Here is a 22011-nt window from a genome sequence, read left to right as displayed (position 1 = left end):
AGAAAGGTAAGCTCCCTTCTCTCTCTCTACAGACGCTGTCAGACCGGCTGAGATTGTCCAGCATTTCCTGTTTTTGTTTAAAATATCTCTTCACTTTTATTCACACACACAAGAACAGGGATGGTTACAGAGCTGCGTCTAAAATCACGAAAAAAGGCAAGAGGGTGGATCAGAACAGATTTTGTTTTACACAGAGGGTTGTGAGTCACTGAGCTTGATTCCTGGAGCTGGGCATCATTTGAGAGCACATTTGACAGATGCTGAAGGAATAAAGGGATCTGGAAAGAGCTGGGTGTTGTTTATTGGGGATAGACACCGACCACAAACTGGCTGGACCAAAGGGATTTCTTTGTATGCCAACACTTTGTTCATTCTGTGCACCTTTATTGAAATGCGGCTCTTAAAACAGGTATGAACACAGCTCACTGTCAGAACAAGGTGTGTCGACAGTTGGGTGCTGTTGGAGAGAGGGCAGGGAGGAAATCTGAGCCCAGAGCTTCAACAAAGTCATTTTTTCTGTGTGTGGGAGAGAAATAAAAATGATTGGAATGCCCTGGCTTTGAATGAACATTGGGAGTCCATACTGACGAAACCATGTTGCAGTCGGTGTATTTCTCCAGCGCCCAACTCTGCCTCAATGCTTCATTCACCGCCTTTTATCCCTCCTCTGGCTGTTCCTTTTTAAAGATTAACCTTGTGAAACTCCCAGTTCTGCTCCGCTCTCTTTTCTCTGTGTTTTTAATTTGTCTTGTCCTCCCCAGAATGCATCTGGACGCGATGACCTTAATGAAGCTGAACCCCCTAAGAAACTTGTATTGGAAAAGAACACATTTAATCAGGTGACGATTCAACTCTGCATTGCGACTGTCAAGGGGCGATTTATTTTGGAGTTGCCCGCCTCCACCAACTGTTGTGTTGGGTGCTCTGGATCCGTGGAACACATACAGGCCACCAACACTTAAAATAGTACAACACTATTTTATTAAGTTAGAAACTGTTGAACATACTTTCACTGTGGGTTAACACGATGTTAGATTGAACTAAAGACCTATGCCTTGTCCTAACCAATCCATGCATTCAGCACATGGTGAGGATCTGTGCTGTAAGCTGTAAGCTCTGTCCTTGTAGGAGGCAGCATCCCGAATGAGCAGGAACTCTGATGCCCTCTATCTATATAGTGAGTGTGCTCTCACTGGTGATTGGCTACGGTGTTCTGTGTTGATTGGTCCCACTGTGTGTCCATCAGTGTGTGTGTCTGCACCATGATATACTGGTGTATATTATGACATCTCCCTTTTATAAAGAAATGTATGTGTGTGGCAATAAATAATGTATGGTGAGAATGTTCCTAACTACGTGTGGGGTGCGAAGACATATTTACAGGACTATGTACATGAGAACTAAGCTGTTTACATGGGAAGGTGCCTGGTGCAGAGAAGCAGTATGCAACAAGAGTAACGAGATCAACACTATATACAAACCAGGGAAACGATCAAACAAAGCAATGAAACAATTCAGAGAGTCCATAAGTTCGAAAAGTTCATAAATCGAGTCTCTGAGGTGGGCGACGAATTCTGGTTGACCGCCTCAAGGGTGGGTCGAGAGCCGCCGGTTCAGGAGCTGGCTGGACTGCGTCAAAGTCAGGGGGAGTCAGAGTGACCAGGATCTCTGCATAGTCCGTGGCAGGGTCAGCAGGAGGGCGAGGCGGCAGTGGAGGATCACGTGGCGAGTGTGGAACGAGACGAAGGGCGCGTCGATTGTGGCGCAGAATAGAGCTATCCGGTAGACGAACCAGGAATGAGCGGGGGGCCACCTGCCGAAGGACAACAGCGGTTGCAGACCAGCCACCATCCGGAAGATGGACGCGGACGTTGTCATCTGGAGCCGGAGCAGGGAGATCAGCTGCACGGGAGTCATGAGCCGCCTTGTGCTGTGCACGAGACGGCTGCATCCGGCGAAGGACCGGAACGTGGTCGAGGTCTGGGACATGGATGGACGGCACCATCATCCTCAGGGTGCGACCCATGAGTAACTGGGCTGGCGACAGGCCAGTGGACAGTGGGGCGGAGCGATAGGCCAGCAAGGCAAGGTAGAAATCGGACCCAACATCGGCAGCCTTTCATAGGAGTCGTTTGACGATATGTACTCCCTCCTCCGCTTTGCCGTTGGATTGGGGGTACAGTGGACTGGACGTCACATGGGCAAAATTGGACCGCCTGGCAAAGTTGGACCATTCTTGGCTGGTGAAGCAGGGGCCATTGTCCGACATCACCGTGAGCGGGATGCCGTGTCGAGCAAAGGTTTCCTTACATGCACAAATGACTGCAGACGAGGTGAGGTCGTGCAACTGTATCACCGCCGGGTAATTCAAAAAGTAGTCCACGATCAGGACATAGTTTCTATCCAGAACGTGGAAAAGGTTGATGCCCACCTTGGTCCATGGTGACGTGACCAACTCATGGGGCTGCAGGGTCTCACGTGGTTGGGCCGGCTAGAAGCGCTGACAAGTGGGGCAGTTGAGCACTGTGTTGGCTATGTCCTCATTAATGCCGGGCCAGTACGCTGCCTCTCGGGCCCGTCGGCGGCACTTTTCCACGCCAAGGTGGCCCTCGTGTAGTTGTTCCAGGACAAGCTGGCGCATGCTATGCGGGATGACAATGCGGTCCAGTTTTAGAAGAACCCCGTCTACTACCGCCAGTTCATCTCTGACATTATAGAATTGAGGGCATTGGCCCTTGAGCCACCCGTCCGTTAGGTGGCGCATGACACGCTGTAGCAAGGGGTCAGCCGCCGTCTCGTGGCGAATTTGGACGAGGCGGTCATCCGAGGCAGGTAGATTGGAGGCTACGAATGCCACATGGGCGTCAACCTGGCAGACAAATCCCACTGGGTCACATGGAGTGTTGACTGCCGTGGAGAGAGTGTCAGTACTGATGAGGTCTTTGCCTGGGGTGTATACCAGCTGGAAGTCGTATCGCTGGAGCTTGAGAAGAATACGCTGGAGGCGAAGCGTCATTTCGTTCAAGTCTTTCTGTATTATATTGACCAGCGGACGATGGTCAGTCTCGACGGTGAATTGAGGCAGTCCGTAGACATAATCCTGAAACTTAACCACACCGGTCAGAAGGCCCAGGCACTCCTTTTCTATCTGCGCGTAGCGCTGCTCCGTGGGGGTCATCGCACGTGACACATATGCAACGGGGGCCCATAATGAGGCCTCATCACGTTGAAGGAGCACTGCCCCAATGCCGGATTGACTGGCATCGGTCGAAATTTTGGTCTCCTTTGCTGGATCAAAGAAAGCTAAGACTGGGGCCTTGGTCAGTTTTGTCTTGAGTTCTCTCCATTCACGCTCGTGGGCAGGGGGCCATTGGAAGTCTGTCGTCTTCCTGACCAGGTTCCTGAGAGCCATGGTATGAGAGGCGAGGTTAGGGATGAATTTCCCTAAAAAATTGACCATGCCCAGAAATCGGAGGACCGCCTTCTTGTCCTCTGGTGTTTTCACAGCTGTGATGGCAGCTACCTTGTCCGCATCCGGCCGCACACCCAACTGGGAGATGTGGTCCCCGAGGTACTTGTGTTCCGTCTGACCAAAAGAGCATTTGGCCCTGTTGAGGCGTAAGCCATGCTCATGAATATGCGCTGGAGGTGACGAACATGCTCCTGCAGGGTGGTGGACATCGACGCGAACACCTTCAATACCTTCCATCAATTGTTCCAGAATTCTATGGAACACTTCTGATGCAGAGATGATCCCAAACGGCATCCTGTTGTAACAATATCTGCCAAAGGGGGTGTTAAATGTGCGGAGTTTTGAGGCGTTGAGTTTAGTAAAGAGCTTGGCGCAAGCCATCTCACATGTGAGCTCTTCGCACTTGAGAATTGGATAATGCTCTCTCATAATATTGCGATTTAGATACTTGGGATCAATGCAAATTCTCAATTCGCCGGAAGGCATTTTTTGAGGTGGTCTTTAAGGGGTGCTGGGACCCTGCGAGGTGCGTGCACCACAGGCGTGGCATTCGGGTTTAATAAAATCTTGTAGGTACTTCCGGGTGCGGCAATGACCAGCTGAGTCGCACGTTTCGGCAGCTCCCTGTGAAACGGACTTTTGGGCTCTTGATAGGAGCCCCAACGGCAATTTTGACGGCTAAAAACACTGTGCGGTAAACCAGAAGGGAATCCCCCCTGGATACGGATGGAAAAAGGAGGAGAAAGTGGCCGGATTGCAGTGGATCCTTTAGAACAGCGGCAAGGAAGGCAAGCAAAAACCAAGATGGCGTCGGAAGGTGGCAGTTTAACATGGGGCCCTGAACAACAAGAGTTCTTGAAATGTTGTGTGGAAGAGATAAAAAAGGAAATGAAGAAAGAGCTGTTGGCCCCGATACTACAGGCGATCGAAGGGCTAAAGGAGGAACAAAAGACCCAGGAGCGGGAGCTTCGGGTCGTGAAGGCAAAGGCAGCCGAGAATGAGGACGATATACAGGGCCTGGTGGTGAAGACGGAGACGCAGGAGGCACATCAGAAACGATGTGTGGAAAGGTTGGAGGCACTGGAAAACAACGCAAGGAGGAACAACCTGAGGATTCTTGGTCTTCCTGAAGGTGTGGAGGGAGCGGACGTCGGGGCATATGTGAGCACGATGCTGCACTCGTTAATGGGAGCGGAGGCCCCGGCAGGACCGTTGGAGGTGGAGGGAGCATACCGAGTGATGGCGCGAGGACCGAGAGCAGGAGAAATTCCCAGAGCCATAGTGGTGAGATTCCTCCGTTTTAAGGATAGAGAAATGGTCCTTAGATGGGCGAAGAAAACTCGGAGCAGTAAATGGGAGAACGCGGTGATCCGCGTTTATCAAGACTGGAGTGCGGAGGTGGCGAGAAGGAGGGCGAGCTTTAATCGGGCCAAGGCGGTGCTTCATAAAAAGAAGATAAAATTTGGAATGCTGCAACCGGCAAGACTGTGGGTCACATATCGAGGGAGGCACCACTACTTTGAGACGGCGGATGAAGCGTGGACTTTTATTGTGGAAGAAAAACTGGAATGAGCGGGTTATTAAAAAGAACGTTCGAACAAAGTGGTGGGGCGAATGTGGGGGGCAAAGAGGGGTTTTATGTACTAATCCTGCGATGTGGTAACTTTTCTCTCTCCCACAGGTGGTGATGGGGGGAGGTGGAGGAGATGGGGCGTTGGCCATTGGGGGCGGGGCCAAGGGAGAAGCGCGGGCTTGGTTCCCGCGCTATGATAATTATGGCGGGAATAGAGAAGCAGGAAGGAGGGGGCGTCGCACGGTGCGAGCCGAGGTCACGGGGGGAAGCCGAGGTCAGCCAGAGTTTGCTGACCTCTGGGAGCAACATGGGGGGAGTAATTACGCTAGCGGGGGATCTAGCGGGGGGGGTGGGAGGGGGGAATTACTGGGTTGCTGCTGCTGGGGAGAGGGGGGAGCTGGTATGGGAGAGGATGGGCGGGGGGGCACCGCCTGGGGGAGATACAGCTGCGTGGGAACTGGGTGAGGAGCTGGAAAAAGGTGATGGCTAATCGACAAGGGGGGGGGGGGGGGTAGGAAGCCCCCCAACTCGGCTGATCACGTGGAACGTGAGAGGGCTGAACGGGCCGATAAAGAGGGCACGGGTACTCGCACACCGTAAGAAACTTAAGGCAGATGTGGTTATGTTACAGGAAACGCACCTGAAACTGATAGACCAGCTAAGGCTGCGCAAAGGATGGGTGGGGCAGGTGTTCCATTCGGGGCTAGATGCGAAAAACAGGGGGGTGGCTATATTAGTGGGGAAGCGGGTAATGTTCGAGGCAAAGACTATAGTGGCGGATAACGGGGGCAGATACGTGATGGTGAGTGGCAAACTACAGGGGGAGACGGTGGTTTTGGTAAACGTATATGCCCCGAACTGGGATGATGCCAATTTTATGAGGCGGATGCTAGGACGCATTCCGGACCTAGAGATGGGAAAGCTGATAATGGGGGGAGATTTTAATACGGTGTTGGAACCAGGGCTGGATAGGTCGAAGTCCAGGACTGGAAGGAGGCCGGCAGCAGCCAAGGTACTTAAAGATTTTATGGAGCAGATGGGAGGTGTAGACCCGTGGAGATTTAGCAGACCTAGGAGTAAGGAGTTCTCGTTTTTCTCCTATGTCCATAAAGTCTACTCGCGCATAGACTTTTTTGTGCTGGGTAGGGCATTGATCCCGAAGGTGAGGGGAACGGAGTATACGGCTATAGCCATTTCGGATCACGCTCCACACTGGGTGGACTTGGAGATAGGGGAGGAAACAGGAGGGCGCCCACCCTGGAGAATGGACATGGGACTAATGGCAGATGAGGGGGTGTGTCTAAGGGTGAGGGGGTGCATTGAAAAGTACTTGGAACTCAATGATAATGGGGAGGTCCAGGTGGGAGTGGTCTGGGAGGCGTTGAAGGCGGTGGTTAGAGGGGAGCTGATATCAATAAGGGCACATAAAGGGAAGCAGGAGAGTAAGGAACGGGAGCGGTTGCTGCAAGAACTTTTGAGGGTGGACAGACAATATGCGGAAGCACCGGAGGAGGGACTGTACAGGGAAAGGCAAAGGCTACATGTAGAATTTGACTTGCTGACTACAGGCACTGCAGAGGCACAATGGAGGAAGGCACAGGGTGTACAGTACGAATATGGGGAGAAGGCGAGCAGGTTGCTGGCACACCAATTGAGGAAAAGGGGAGCAGCGAGGGAAATAGGGGGAGTGAGGGATGAGGAAGGAGAGATGGAGCGGAGAGAGTGAATGGAGTGTTCAAGACATTTTATAAAAAATTATATGAAGCTCAACCCCCGGATGGGAGGGAGAGAATGATGGGCTTCTTGGATCGGCTGGAATTTCCCAAGGTGGAAGAGCAGGAAAGGGTGGGACTGGGAGCACAGATCGAGGTAGAAGAAGTGGTGAAAGGAATTAGGAGCATGCAGACGGGAAAGGCCCCGGGACCGGATGGATTCCCAGTCGAATTCTATAGAAAATATGTGGACTTGCTCGCCCCGGTACTGACGAGGACCTTTAATGAGGCAAAGGAAAGGGGACAACTGCCCCCGACTATGTCTGAAGCAACGATATCGCTTCTCTTAAAGAAGGAAAAGGACCCGCTACAATGCGGGTCCTATAGACCTATTTCCCTCCTAAATGTAGATGCCAAGGTCCTGGCCAAGGTAATGGTAATGAGAATAGAGGAATGTGACCCGGGGGTGGTCCACGAGGACCAAACTGGGTTTGTGAAGGGGAGACAGCTGAACACAAATATACGGAGGTTGTTAGGGGTAATGATGATGGCCCCACCAGAGGGAGAAACGGAGATAGTAGTGGCGATGGATGCCGAGAAAGCATTTGATAGAGTGGAGTGGGATTATTTGTGGGAGGTGTTGAGGAGATTTGGTTTTGGAGAGGGGTATGTTAGATGGGTGCAGCTGTTGTATAGGGCCCCAGTGGCGAACGTGGTCACGAATGGACGGGGATCTGCATATTTTCGGCTCCATAGAGGGACAAGGCAGGGATGCCCTCTGTCCCCATTATTGTTTGCACTGGCGATTGAGCCCCTGGCGATAGCGTTGAGGGGTTCCAAGAAGTGGAGGGGAGTACTTAGGGGAGGAGAAGAGCACCGGGTATCTTTGTATGCGGACAATTTGCTACTATACGAGGCGGACCCAGCGGAGGGGATGCCAGAAATAATGCGGATACTTGGGGAGTTTGGGGATTTTTCAGGGTATAAATTGAACATGGGGAAAAGTGAGTTGTTTGTGGTGCATCCAGGGGAGCAGAGTAGAGAAATAGAGGACCTACCGCTGAGGAAGGTAACAAGGGACTTTCGTTACCTGGGGATCCAGATAGCTAAGAATTGGGGCACATTGCACAGGTTAAATTTAACGCGGTTGGTGGAACAGATGGAGGAAGATTTCAAGAGATGGGATATGGTATCCCTGTCAATGGCAGGGAGGGTGCAGGCGGTTAAGATGGTGGTCCTCCCGAGATTCCTCTTTGTGTTTCAGTGCCTCCCGGTGGTGATCACGAAGGCTTTTTTTAAAAGGATTGAAAAGAGCATCATGGGTTTTGTCTGGGCCGGGAAGACCCCGAGAGTGAGGAAGGGATTCTTACAGCGTAGCAGGGATAGGGGGGGGCTGGCACTACCGAGCCTAAGTGAGTATTATTGGGCCGCTAATATTTCAATGGTGAGTAAGTGGATGGGAGAGGAGGAGGGAGCGGCGTGGAAGAGATTAGAGAGGGCGTCCTGTAGGGGGACTAGCCTACAGGCTATGGTGACAGCCCCATTGCCGTTCTCACCGAGGAACTACACCACAAGCCCGGTGGTGGTGGCTACACTCAAGATTTGGGGACAGTGGAGACGGCATAGGGGAAAGACTGGAGCCTTGGGGGGGGGGGGGGTCCCCGATAAGAAACAACCATAGGTTTGCCCCGGGGGGAATGGATGGGGGATATGGAATGTGGCAAAGAGCAGGAATAACGCAACTGAAAGATCTATTTGTGGATGGGAAGTTCGCGAGTCTGGGAGCGCTGACCGAGAAATATGGGTTGCCCCAAGGGAATGCATTCAGGTATATGCAACTGAGGGCTTTTGCGAGGCAACAGGTGAGGGAATTCCCGCAGCTCCCGACACAAGAGGTGCAGGACAGAGTGATCTCAAAGACATGGGTGGGGGATGGTAAGGTGTCAGATATATATAGGGAAATGAGGGACGAAGGGGAGACTATGGTAGATGAACTAAAAGGGAAATGGGAAGAAGAGCTGGGGGAGGAGATCGAGGAGGGGCTGTGGGCAGATGCCCTAAGCAGGGTAAACTCGTCGTCCTCGTGTGCCAGGCTAAGCCTGATTCAGTTTAAGGTATTACACAGGGCACATATGACTGGAGCACGGCTCAGTAAATTTTTTGGGGTGGAGGATAGGTGTGCGAGGTGCTCGAGAAGCCCAGCGAATCATACCCATATGTTTTGGTCATGCCCGGCACTACGGGGGTTTTGGATGGGGGTGACAAAGGTGCTTTCAAAAGTAGTGGGGGTCCGGGTCGAACCAAGCTGGGGGTTGGCTATATTTGGGGTTGCACAAGAGCCGGGAGTGCAGGAGGCGAGAGAGGCCGATGTTTTGGCCTTTGCGTCCCTAGTAGCCCGGCGCAGGATATTGCTAATGTGGAAAGAAGCCAAGCCCCCGGGGGTGGAGACCTGGATAAATGACATGGCGGGGTTTATAAAGCTAGAGCGGATTAAGTTCGTCCTAAGGGGGTCGGCTCAAGGGTTCACCAGGCGGTAGCAACCGTTCGTCGAATACCTCGCAGATAGATAGACGGAATGGGAAGGACTCTCAGGGTTGTTAATATATACTGTATAATATGTATAGGTCGTTGCCACAGATAATTATATATTGGACTGTTAAATTATATTTTTGGAGAGTGTTACTTGTGACAAGGCAGTTGCCAATTAGGGCTAGTTTTCATTTTTGTTATTTATCATTTATTCATTTTTTGTTTATAAAATAGGCCATTCTTATTTGTGCTGTTATAATATTGTGTAAAGGATGACCAAATGATTTTGGTTGACCAAAAATTTTCAATAAAATATTTAATTAAAAAAAAAATCTTGTAGGTGTACGGGAGCGTGCCCATGCCCTCGAAGACGTTGCGGTGCTGATTGATAATGGCGTCGAGCTGCCCCCTGAAGTCAGTGTCCTGAAAGGCAGATGCGTCAGCAGGAGAGAGAGAGTGAACTCTCTGAACTAGGTTCAACAGCTTGCATGCCTGCGCGCCAAGCAGGGAGGCTTTCGAGGAGCCCACAATTTCAAAGGGAAGGATGGCTTTGCGTGACCTGTGCATCACTTCAAGTTGGCATGAGCCGCTGGCAGCAATGGCATTGCCATTATAATCTTTTTTTTAAATAAATTTAGTGTACCCAATTCATTTTTTCCAATTAAGGGGCAATTTAGTGTGTTCACTCCACCAACCCTGCACATCTTTGGGTTGTGGGGGCGAAACCCACGCAAACACGGGGAGAATGTGCAAACTCCACACGGTGACCCAGAGCCGGGATCGAACCTGGGACCTCGGTGCCGTGAGGCAGCAGTGCTAACCACTGCACCACCGTGCTGCCCTTTGCCATTATAATCTAATAGCTGGCAGGCTGATGGCACGATGGCTGGTTTGACACACAGGCTTTGGAGGACAGACCGCGCAATGAGATTGGCGGAGGCACCAGTGTCCAGGCGGAATCGTATTTGGGACCGGTTGGCCGTCAGGGTGGCACACCACTCATCGTCTGGATCGATGCTGTATACCGATAGAGGCTGGATTCTCTGCTTCGGGGACACCCTGTTTTTTGTAACGATACCGACTCGAAAAGGCACCTTCGGGTCCTCGGTGTCAATGTCGGGTAGCAGGTCCGAATCGGACTCGGTGACCGTGGATTGAATGGCCCGGACATTCCTGCGAGGCTGGCTGGAGCGACGAGAGTTGGCAGGCTGAGCTGTTCTGCATAAAGCAGCATAGTGTGCTCTAACTGGTGATTGGCTGCGGTGTTGTGTGTGTTGATTGGTCCCACTGTGTGTCCATCAGTGTGTGTGTGCACCGTGATATACTGGGGTATATTCTGACACCAATCTCATTGAACCGCTCTGAAAACACGACCACATTCGAGAATGCGGAGTTGGATTTGTCGAACTTCCATCAGTTTTATCGGCACCCTGTGGGTGAAATCTGCAAACACCAGTTAACCCATGGCCAGGGAACTGGATGTGTTGTTGATGTTAACCTTTCACTGCCTCACTCCCATCGCAATAACCAGGATGATCAGATACCTCCCCATTGTGGCCATTTTCAAATTGAGCTAATTTCCTCAGAACCCCAGCCTCACTTTGCAACCTCCTCCAGCCATATTCTGCCCCAGCTCTCTGCCGCTCGAACTCTCGCATCTTGTGTATTCCCCGCTTGTTCTCCGGCTCCACCAGTGCTATCAGCCCTCTGAACCTCATCTGTTCTTCAGTCCTTGAACCCCTCTCACCCTACAAGTACCTGAGTTACTCCCCACCCTTCCAACTCTCTCTTTCCTTGGGTTAGTTTCTACACTGGAGTCCGTCGGTGAATGCAAACAAAAAGTGCTGTGCCTAATCTCCACTCTCTTTTTCTCTCCTGTTTAAAAAACAACAATTGTTATTCCTTTGCAGACTAAACTCAGCAATGGCACGCCGAGTATGATAACAGCCAAGCAACGTGCAGCTTCTAATAGTTATGAGACACAGAAAGAGCAGTGTGTGAAATACTTTGACCAGTGGACAGAAACCGACCAGGTGGAGTTCGTCGAGAACTTGATATCCCGAATGTGTCACTATCAGCACGGTCACATCAACTCTTACCTGAAACCAATGCTGCAGAGGGACTTTATCACAGTCCTACCAGGTACATGGCGAGAGGAGAGGAGGTACGGGGACCAGAAGGGTTCAGCGCACTCACTTGCAGCTCAGTACGTCACCCAGTCATGGACGTCTGAGCCGCCTCGTTTGCAAGTCCTGCTTCCCTGCTCTTTTCCCAAACACCATGTGCAATTCTTGCTCAAATTCCCTTCAACCTGCATGCTCTGATTCCCCACACTCCAGCCCCGGGGAAACTGCTCTGATTCCCCACACCCCTGTCCTGGGGAAACTGCTCTGATTCCCCACACTCCTGCCCTGGGGAAACTGCTCTGATTCCCCACACTCCTGCCCCGGGGAAACTGCTCAGATTCCCCACACTCCTGCCCTGGGGAAACTGCTCTGATTCCCCACACTCCTGCCCCGGGGAAACTGCTCTGATTCCACACACTCCTGCCCCGGGGAAACTGCTCTGATTCCACACACTCCAGCCCTGGGGAAACTGCTCTGATTCCCCACACTCCTGCCCTGGGGAAACTGCTCTGATTCCCCACACTCCTGCCCTGGGGAAACTGCTCTGATTCCCCACACTCCTGCCCTGGGGAAACTGCTCTGATTCCCCACACTCCTGCCCCGGGGAAACTGCTCTGATTCCCCACACTCCTGCCCTGGGGAAACTGCTCTGATTCCCCACACTCCAGCCCTGGGGAAACTGCTCTGATTCCCCACACTCCTGCCCTGGGGAAACTGCTCTGATTCCCCACACTCCTGCCCTGGGGAAACTGCTCTGATTCCCCACACTCCTGCCCTGGGGAAACTGCTCTGATTCCCCACACTCCTGCCCCGGGGAAACTGCTCTGATTCCCCACACTCCTGCCCCGGGGAAACTGCTCTGATTCCCCACACTCCTGCCCTGGGGAAACTGCTCAGATTCCCCACACTCCTGTCCTGGGGAAACTGCTCTGATTCCCCACACTCCTGCCCTGGGGAAACTGCTCTGATTCCCCACACTCCTGCCCTGGGGAAACTGCTCTGATTCCACACACTCCTGCCCTGGGGAAACTGCTCTGATTCCCCACACTCCTGCCCTGGGGAAACTGCTCTGATTCCCCACACTCCTGCCCTGGGGAAACTGCTCTGATTCCCCACACTCCTGCCCTGGGGAAACTGCTCTGATTCCCCACACTCCTGCCCTGGGGAAACTGCTCTGATTCCCCACACTCCTGCCCTGGGGAAACTGCTCTGATTCCCCACACTCCTGCCCCGGGGAAACTGCTCTGATTCCCCACACTCCTGCCCTGGGGAAACTGCTCTGATTCCCCACACTCCTGCCCTGGGGAAACTGCTCCGATTCCCCACACTCCTGCCCCGGGGAAACTGCTCTGATTCCCCACACTCCTGCCCCGGGGAAACTGCTCTGATTCCCCACACTCCTGCCCTGGGGAAACTGCTCTGATTCCCCACACTCCTGCCCCGGGGAAACTGCTCTGATTCCCCACACTCCTGCCCTGGGGAAACTGCTCTGATTCCCCACACTCCTGCCCTGGGGAAACTGCTCTGATTCCCCACACTCCTGCCCTGGGGAAACTGCTCTGATTCCACACACTCCAGCCCTGGGGAAACTGCTCTGATTCCACACACTCCTGCCCTGGGGAAACTGCTCTGATTCCCCACACTCCTGCCCTGGGGAAACTGCTCTGATTCCCCACACTCCTGCCCTGGGGAAACTGCTCTGATTCCCCACACTCCTGCCCTGGGGAAACTGCTTTGATTCCCCACACTCCTGCCCTGGGGAAACTGCTCTGATTCCCCACACTCCTGCCCCGGGGAAACTGCTCTGATTCCCCACACTCCTGCCCTGGGGAAACTGCTCTGATTCCCCACACTCCTGCCCTGGGGAAACTGCTCTGATTCCCCACACTCCTGCCCTGGGGAAACTGCTCTGATTCCCCACACTCCTGCCCTGGGGAAACTGCTCTGATTCCCCACACTCCTGCCCTGGGGAAACTGCTCTGATTCCCCACACTCCTGCCCTGGGGAAACTGCTCTGATTCCCCACACTCCTGCCCCGGGGAAACTGCTCTGATTCCCCACACTCCTGCTCTGGGGAAACTGCTCTGATTCCCCACACCCCTGCCCGGGGGAAACTGCTCAGATTCCCCACACTCCTGCCCTGGGGAACTGCTCTGATTCCCCACACTCCTGCCCCGGGGAAACTGCTCTGATTCCCCACACTCCAGCCCTGGGGAAGCTGCTCAGATTCCCCACACTCCTGCCCTGGGGAAACTGCTCCGATTCCCCACACTCCTGCCCTGGGGAAACTGCTCTGATTCCCCACACTCCTGCCCTGGGGAAACTGCTCTGATTCCCCACACTCCTGCCCCGGGGAAACTGCTCTGATTCCCCACACTCCTGCCCCGGGGAAACTGCTCTGATTCCCCACACTCCTGCCCTGGGGAAACTGCTCTGATTCCCCACACTCCTGCCCCGGGGAAACTGCTCTGATTCCCCACACTCCTGCCCTGGGGAAACTGCTCTGATTCCCCACACTCCTGCCCTGGGGAAACTGCTCTGATTCCCCACACTCCTGCCCCGGGGAAACTGCTCTGATTCCCCACACTCCTGCCCCGGGGAAACTGCTCTGATTCCCCACACTCCTGCCCTGGGGAAACTGCTCTGATTCCCCACACTCCTGCCCTGGGGAAACTGCTCTGATTCCCCACACTCCTGCCCTGGGGAAACTGCTCTGATTCCCCACACTCCTGCCCTGGGGAAACTGCTCTGATTCCCCACACCCCTGCCCTGGGGAAACTGCTCTGATTCCCCACACTCCTGCCCTGGGGAAACTGCTCTGATTCCCCACACTCCTGCCCTGGGGAAACTGCTCTGATTCCCCACACTCCTGCCCTGGGGAAACTGCTCTGATTCCCCACACTCCTGCCCTGGAGAAACTGCTCTGATTCCCCACACTCCTGTCCTGGGGAAACTGCTCTGATTCCCCACACTCCTGTCCTGGGGAAACTGCTCTGATTCCCCACACTCCTGCCCGGGAGAAACTCCTCTGATTCCCCACACTCCTGCCCTGGGGAAACTGCTCTGATTCCCCACACTCCTGCTCTGGGGAAACTGCTCTGATTCCCCACACTCCTGCCCCGGGGAAACTGCTCTGATTCCCCACACTCCTGCCCTGGGGAAATTGCTCTGATTCCCCACACTCCTGCCCTGGGGAAATTGCTCTGATTCCCCACACTCCTGCCCTGGGGAAACTGCTCTGATTCCCCACACTCCTGCCCTGGGGAAACTGCTCTGATTCCCCACACTCCTGCCCCGGGGAAACTGCTCTGATTCCCCACACTCCTGCCCTGGGGAAATTGCTCTGATTCCCCACACTCCTGCCCTGGGGAAATTGCTCTGATTCCCCACACTCCTGCCCTGGGGAAACTGCTCTGATTCCCCACACTCCTGCCCTGGGGAAACTGCTCTGATTCCCCACACTCCTGCCCCGGGGAAACTGCTCTGATTCCCCACACTCCTGCCCTGGGGAAATTGCTCTGATTCCCCACACTCCTGCCCTGGGGAAATTGCTCTGATTCCCCACACTCCTGCCCCGGGGAAACTGCTCTGATTCCCCACACTCCTGCCCTGGAGAAACTGCTCTGATTCCCCACACTCCTGCCCCGGGGAAACTGCTCTGATTCCCCACACTCCTGCCCTGGGGAAACTGCTCTGATTCCCCACACTCCTGCCCTGGGGAAACTGCTCAGATTCCCCACACTCCTGCCCCGGGGAAACTGCTCTGATTCTCCACACTCCTGCCCTGGGGAAACTGCTCCGATTCCCCACACTCCTGCCCCGGGGAAACTGCTCTGATTCCCCACACTCCTGCCCCGGGGAAACTGCTCTGATTCCCCACACTCCTGCCCTGGGGAAACTGCTCTGATTCCCCACACTCCTGCCCCGGGGAAACTGCTCTGATTCCCCACACTCCTGCCCTGGGGAAACTGCTCTGATTCCCCACACTCCTGCCCTGGGGAAACTGCTCTGATTCCCCACACTCCTGCCCTGGGGAAACTGCTCTGATTCCACACACTCCAGCCCTGGGGAAACTGCTCTGATTCCACACACTCCTGCCCTGGGGAAACTGCTCTGATTCCCCACACTCCTGCCCTGGGGAAACTGCTCTGATTCCCCACACTCCTGCCCTGGGGAAACTGCTCTGATTCCCCACACTCCTGCCCTGGGGAAACTGCTTTGATTCCCCACACTCCTGCCCTGGGGAAACTGCTCTGATTCCCCACACTCCTGCCCCGGGGAAACTGCTCTGATTCCCCACACTCCTGCCCTGGGGAAACTGCTCTGATTCCCCACACTCCTGCCCTGGGGAAACTGCTCTGATTCCCCACACTCCTGCCCTGGGGAAACTGCTCTGATTCCCCACACTCCTGCCCTGGGGAAACTGCTCTGATTCCCCACACTCCTGCCCTGGGGAAACTGCTCTGATTCCCCACACTCCTGCCCTGGGGAAACTGCTCTGATTCCCCACACTCCTGCCCCGGGGAAACTGCTCTGATTCCCCACACTCCTGCTCTGGGGAAACTGCTCTGATTCCCCACACCCCTGCCCGGGGGAAACTGCTCAGATTCCCCACACTCCTGCCCTGGGGAACTGCTCTGATTCCCCACACTCCTGCCCCGGGGAAACTGCTCTGATTCCCCACACTCCAGCCCTGGGGAAGCTGCTCAGATTCCCCACACTCCTGCCCTGGGGAAACTGCTCCGATTCCCCACACTCCTGCCCTGGGGAAACTGCTCTGATTCCCCACACTCCTGCCCTGGGGAAACTGCTCTGATTCCCCACACTCCTGCCCCGGGGAAACTGCTCTGATTCCCCACACTCCTGCCCCGGGGAAACTGCTCTGATTCCCCACACTCCTGCCCTGGGGAAACTGCTCTGATTCCCCACACTCCTGCCCCGGGGAAACTGCTCTGATTCCCCACACTCCTGCCCTGGGGAAACTGCTCTGATTCCCCACACTCCTGCCCTGGGGAAACTGCTCTGATTCCCCACACTCCTGCCCCGGGGAAACTGCTCTGATTCCCCACACTCCTGCCCCGGGGAAACTGCTCTGATTCCCCACACTCCTGCCCTGGGGAAACTGCTCTGATTCCCCACACTCCTGCCCTGGGGAAACTGCTCTGATTCCCCACACTCCTGCCCTGGGGAAACTGCTCTGATTCCCCACACTCCTGCCCTGGGGAAACTGCTCTGATTCCCCACACCCCTGCCCTGGGGAAACTGCTCTGATTCCCCACACTCCTGCCCTGGGGAAACTGCTCTGATTCCCCACACTCCTGCCCTGGGGAAACTGCTCTGATTCCCCACACTCCTGCCCTGGGGAAACTGCTCTGATTCCCCACACTCCTGCCCTGGAGAAACTGCTCTGATTCCCCACACTCCTGTCCTGGGGAAACTGCTCTGATTCCCCACACTCCTGTCCTGGGGAAACTGCTCTGATTCCCCACACTCCTGCCCGGGAGAAACTCCTCTGATTCCCCACACTCCTGCCCTGGGGAAACTGCTCTGATTCCCCACACTCCTGCTCTGGGGAAACTGCTCTGATTCCCCACACTCCTGCCCCGGGGAAACTGCTCTGATTCCCCACACTCCTGCCCTGGGGAAATTGCTCTGATTCCCCACACTCCTGCCCTGGGGAAATTGCTCTGATTCCCCACACTCCTGCCCTGGGGAAACTGCTCTGATTCCCCACACTCCTGCCCTGGGGAAACTGCTCTGATTCCCCACACTCCTGCCCCGGGGAAACTGCTCTGATTCCCCACACTCCTGCCCTGGGGAAATTGCTCTGATTCCCCACACTCCTGCCCTGGGGAAATTGCTCTGATTCCCCACACTCCTGCCCTGGGGAAACTGCTCTGATTCCCCACACTCCTGCCCTGGGGAAACTGCTCTGATTCCCCACACTCCTGCCCCGGGGAAACTGCTCTGATTCCCCACACTCCTGCCCTGGGGAAATTGCTCTGATTCCCCACACTCCTGCCCTGGGGAAATTGCTCTGATTCCCCACACTCCTGCCCCGGGGAAACTGCTCTGATTCCCCACACTCCTGCCCTGGAGAAACTGCTCTGATTCCCCACACTCCTGCCCCGGGGAAACTGCTCTGATTCCCCACACTCCTGCCCTGGGGAAACTGCTCTGATTCCCCACACTCCTGCCCTGGGGAAACTGCTCAGATTCCCCACACTCCTGCCCCGGGGAAACTGCTCTGATTCTCCACACTCCTGCCCTGGGGAAACTGCTCCGATTCCCCACACTCCTGCCCTGGGGAAACTGCTCTGATTCCCCACACTCCTGCCCTGGGGAAACTGCTCTGATTCCCCACACTCCTGCCCTGGAGAAACTGCTCTGATTCCCCACACTCCTGCCCTGGGGAAACTGCTCCAATTCCCCACACTCCTGTCCTGGGGAAACTGCTCTGATTCCCCACACTCCTGCCCTGGGGAAACTGCTCTGATTCCCCACACTCCTGCCCTGGGGAAACTGCTCTGATTCCCCACACTCCTGCCCTGGGGAAACTGCTCTGATTCCCCACACTCCTGCCCTGGGGAAACTGCTCTGATTCCCCACACTCCTGCCCTGGGGAAACTGCTCCGATTCCCCACACTCCTGCCCTGGGGAAACTGCTCTGATTCCCCACACTCCTGCCCCGGGGAAACTGCTCTGATTCCCCACACTCCTGCCCTGGGGAAACTGCTCCAATTCCCCACACTCCTGTCCTGGGGAAACTGCTCTGATTCCCCACACTCCTGCCCGGGGGAAACTGCTCTGATTCCCCACACTCCTGCCCTGGGGAAACTGCTCTGATTCCCCACACTCCTGCCCGGGGGAAACTGCTCTGATTCCCCACACTCCTGCCCTGGGGAAATTGCTCTGATTCCCCACACTCCTGCCCTGGGGAAACTGCTCTGATTCCCCACACTCCTGCCCTGGGGAAACTGCTCTGATTCCCCACACTCCTGCCCCGGGGAAACTGCTCTGATTCCCCACACTCCTGCCCTGGGGAAATTGCTCTGATTCCCCACACTCCTGCCCTGGGGAAATTGCTCTGATTCCCCACACTCCTGCCCTGGAGAAACTGCTCTGATTCCCCACACTCCTGCCCCGGGGAAACTGCTCTGATTCCCCACACTCCTGCCCTGGGGAAACTGCTCTGATTCCCCACACTCCTGCCCTGGGGAAACTGCTCAGATTCCCCACACTCCTGCCCCGGGGAAACTGCTCTGATTCTCCACACTCCTGCCCTGGGGAAACTGCTCCGATTCCCCACACTCCTGCCCTGGGGAAACTGCTCTGATTCCCCACACTCCTGCCCTGGGGAAACTGCTCTGATTCCCCACACTCCTGCCCTGGAGAAACTGCTCTGATTCCCCACACTCCAGCCCTGGGGAAACTGCTCCAATTCCCCACACTCCTGTCCTGGGGAAACTGCTCTGATTCCCCACACTCCTGCCCTGGGGAAACTGCTCTGATTCCCCACACTCCTGCCCTGGGGAAACTGCTCTGATTCCCCACACTCCTGCCCTGGGGAAACTGCTCTGATTCCCCACACTCCTGCCCTGGGGAAACTGCTCTGATTCCCCACACTCCTGCCCTGGGGAAACTGCTCCGATTCCCCACACTCCTGCCCTGGGGAAACTGCTCTGATTCCCCACACTCCTGCCCCGGGGAAACTGCTCTGATTCCCCACACTCCTGCCCTGGGGAAACTGCTCCAATTCCCCACACTCCTGTCCTGGGGAAACTGCTCTGATTCCCCACACTCCTGCCCGGGGGAAACTGCTCTGATTCCCCACACTCCTGCCCTGGGGAAACTGCTCTGATTCCCCACACTCCTGCCCGGGGGAAACTGCTCTGATTCCCCACACTCCTGCCCTGGGGAAACTGCTCTGATTCCCCACACTCCTGCCCTGGGGAAACTGCTCTGATTCCCCACACTCCTGCCCGGGGGAAACTGCTCTGATTCCCCACACTCCTGCCCTGGGGAAACTGCTCTGATTCCCCACACTCCTGCCCGGGGGAAACTGCTCTGATTCCCCACACTCCTGCCCTGGGGAAACTGCTCTGATTCCCCACACTCCTGCCCTGGGGAAACTGCTCTGATTCCCCACACTCCTGCCCGGGGGAAACTGCTCTGATTCCCCACACTCCTGCCCTGGGGAAACTGCTCTGATTCCACACACTCCTGCCCCGGGGAAACTGCTCTGATTCCCCACACTCCTGCCCTGGGGAAACTGCTCAGATTCCCCACACTCCTGCCCGGGGGAAACTGCTCTGATTCCCCACACTCCTGCCCCGGGGAAACTGCTCTGATTCCCCACACTCCTGCCCCGGGGAAACTGCTCTGATTCCCCACACTCCTGCTCTGGGGTAACTGCTCTGATTCCCCACACTCCTGCTCTGGGGTAACTGCTCCGATTCCCCACACTCCTGTCCCGGGGAAACTGCTCTGATTCCCCACACTCCTGCCCCGGGGAAACTGCTCTGATTCCCCACACTCCTGCCCCGGGGAAACTGCTCTGATTCCCCACACTCCTGCCCTGGGGAAACTGCTCTGATTCCCCACACTCCTGCCCCGGGGAAACTGCTCTGATTCCCCACACTCCAGCCCTGGGGAAACTGCTCTGATTCCCCACACTCCTGCCCTGGGGAAACTGCTCTGATTCCCCACACTCCTGCCCTGGGGAAACTGCTCTGATTCCCCACACTCCAGCCCTGGGGAAACTGCTCTGATTCCCCACACTCCAGCCCTGGGGAAACTGCTCTGATTCCCCACACTCCTGCCCTGGGGAAACTGCTCTGATTCCCCACACTCCTGCCCTGGGGAAACTGCTCTGATTCCCCACACTCCTGCCCCGGGGAAACTGCTCTGATTCCCCACACTCCTGCCCTGGGGAAACTGCTCTGATTCCCCACACTCCTGCCCGGGGGAAACTGCTCTGATTCCCCACACTCCTGCCCCGGGGAAACTGCTCTGATTCCCCACACTCCAGCCCTGGGGAAACTGCTCTGATTCCCCACACTCCTGCCCTGGGGAAACTGCTCTGATTCCCCACACTCCTGCCCTGGGGAAACTGCTCTGATTCCCCACACTCCTGCCCTGGGGAAACTGCTCTGATTCCCCACACTCCTGCCCTGGGGAAACTGCTCTGATTCCCCACACTCCTGCCTTGGGGAAACTGCTCTGATTCCCCACACTCCTGCCCTGGGGAAACTGCTCTGATTCCCCACACTCCTGCCCTGGGGAAACTGCTCTGATTCCCCACACTCCTGCCCCGGGGAAACTGCTCTGATTCCCCACACTCCTGTCCTGGGGAAACTGCTCTGATTCCCCACACTCCTGCCCTGGGGAAACTGCTCTGATTCCCCACACTCCTGCCCTGGGGAAACTGCTCTGATTCCCCACACTCCTGCCCTGGGGAAACTGCTCAGATTCCCCACACTCCTGCCCTGGGGAAACTGCTCTGATTCCCCACACTCCAGCCCTGGGGAAACTGCTCTGATTCCCCACACTCCTGCCCTGGGGAAACTGCTCTGATTCCCCACACTCCTGCCCTGGGGAAACTGCTCTGATTCCCCACACTCCTGCCCGGGGGAAACTGCTCTGATTCCCCACACTCCTGCCCTGGGGAAACTGCTCTGATTCCCCACACTCCTGCCCTGGGGAAACTGCTCTGATTCCCCACACTCCTGCCCTGGGGAAACTGCTCTGATTCCCCACACTCCTGCCCTGGGGAAACTGCTCTGATTCCCCACACTCCTGCCCTGGGGAAACTGCTCTGATTCCCCACACTCCTGCCCTGGGGAAACTGCTCAGATTCCCCACACTCCTGCCCTGGGGAAACTGCTCTGATTCCCCACACTCCAGCCCTGGGGAAACTGCTCTGATTCCCCACCTTCCTGCCCTGGGGAAACTGCTCTGATTCCCCACACTCCTGCCCGGGGGAAACTGCTCTGATTCCCCACACTCCTGCCCTGGGGAAACTGCTCTGATTCCCCACACTCCTGCCCTGGGGAAACTGCTCTGATTCCCCACACTCCTGCCCTGGGGAAACTGCTCTGATTCCCCACACTCCTGCCCTGGGGAAACTGCTCTGATTCCCCACACTCCTGCCCTGGGGAAACTGCTCTGAGTCCCCACACTCCTGCCCTGGGGAAACTGCTTCCCCTTATTTAATTTTGGAAACTCTTTGTAATTTTAGATACTGTGATAAAATCGCTCCTTCTCCTCCTGTGTCTCTCGAAACACAACTTTACCCTCTCCAGCCTCCACCATCGGACTGGAGTTCAGTAAATCTCCTCTGCACTCAGTTCCCGTCTAAAATGTGGGACCAGGGTGTATATTTCTTTCTTTCATGTGATTTGGACGTCACTTTCTGGGATAGTATTTATTGCCCATCCCTAATTTCCCTTGAGGGGGTATTTCAGAGTCAGCCACTTTGCTGTGGGTCTGGAGTCACATGTAGGCCAGACCAGGTAAGGACGGCAGATTTCCTTTTGCTGAAGAACGTGAGTGAACCAGATGATAACGACAATGGATTTATGATCAGCATTCCAGATT

The 22011-nt window shown here is 55.4% G+C and overlaps 1 protein-coding gene across 1 annotated transcript in view; it reads left to right on the top strand.

Moving 5' to 3' along the window:
• Positions 1 to 695: 695 nt before the first annotated feature.
• LOC140397064 (F-box/WD repeat-containing protein 1A-like) overlaps positions 696 to 22011 on the top strand; it is a gene marked incomplete at its 5' end in the record, with an annotated part of 54801 nt that continues 33485 nt past the window's right edge. Inside the window, 2 exons of the mRNA XM_072486096.1 lie at positions 696 to 839; positions 11197 to 11428. Coding sequence (XP_072342197.1) covers positions 696 to 839; positions 11197 to 11428 — 376 coding nt within the window. The remainder of the gene's footprint in view (positions 840 to 11196; positions 11429 to 22011) is intronic.

Source organism: Scyliorhinus torazame, chromosome 20 (assembly GCF_047496885.1).
Source record: "Scyliorhinus torazame isolate Kashiwa2021f chromosome 20, sScyTor2.1, whole genome shotgun sequence".
NCBI lineage: Eukaryota > Metazoa > Chordata > Chondrichthyes > Carcharhiniformes > Scyliorhinidae > Scyliorhinus > Scyliorhinus torazame.
This window is presented reverse-complemented; position numbering and strand designations above follow the sequence as displayed.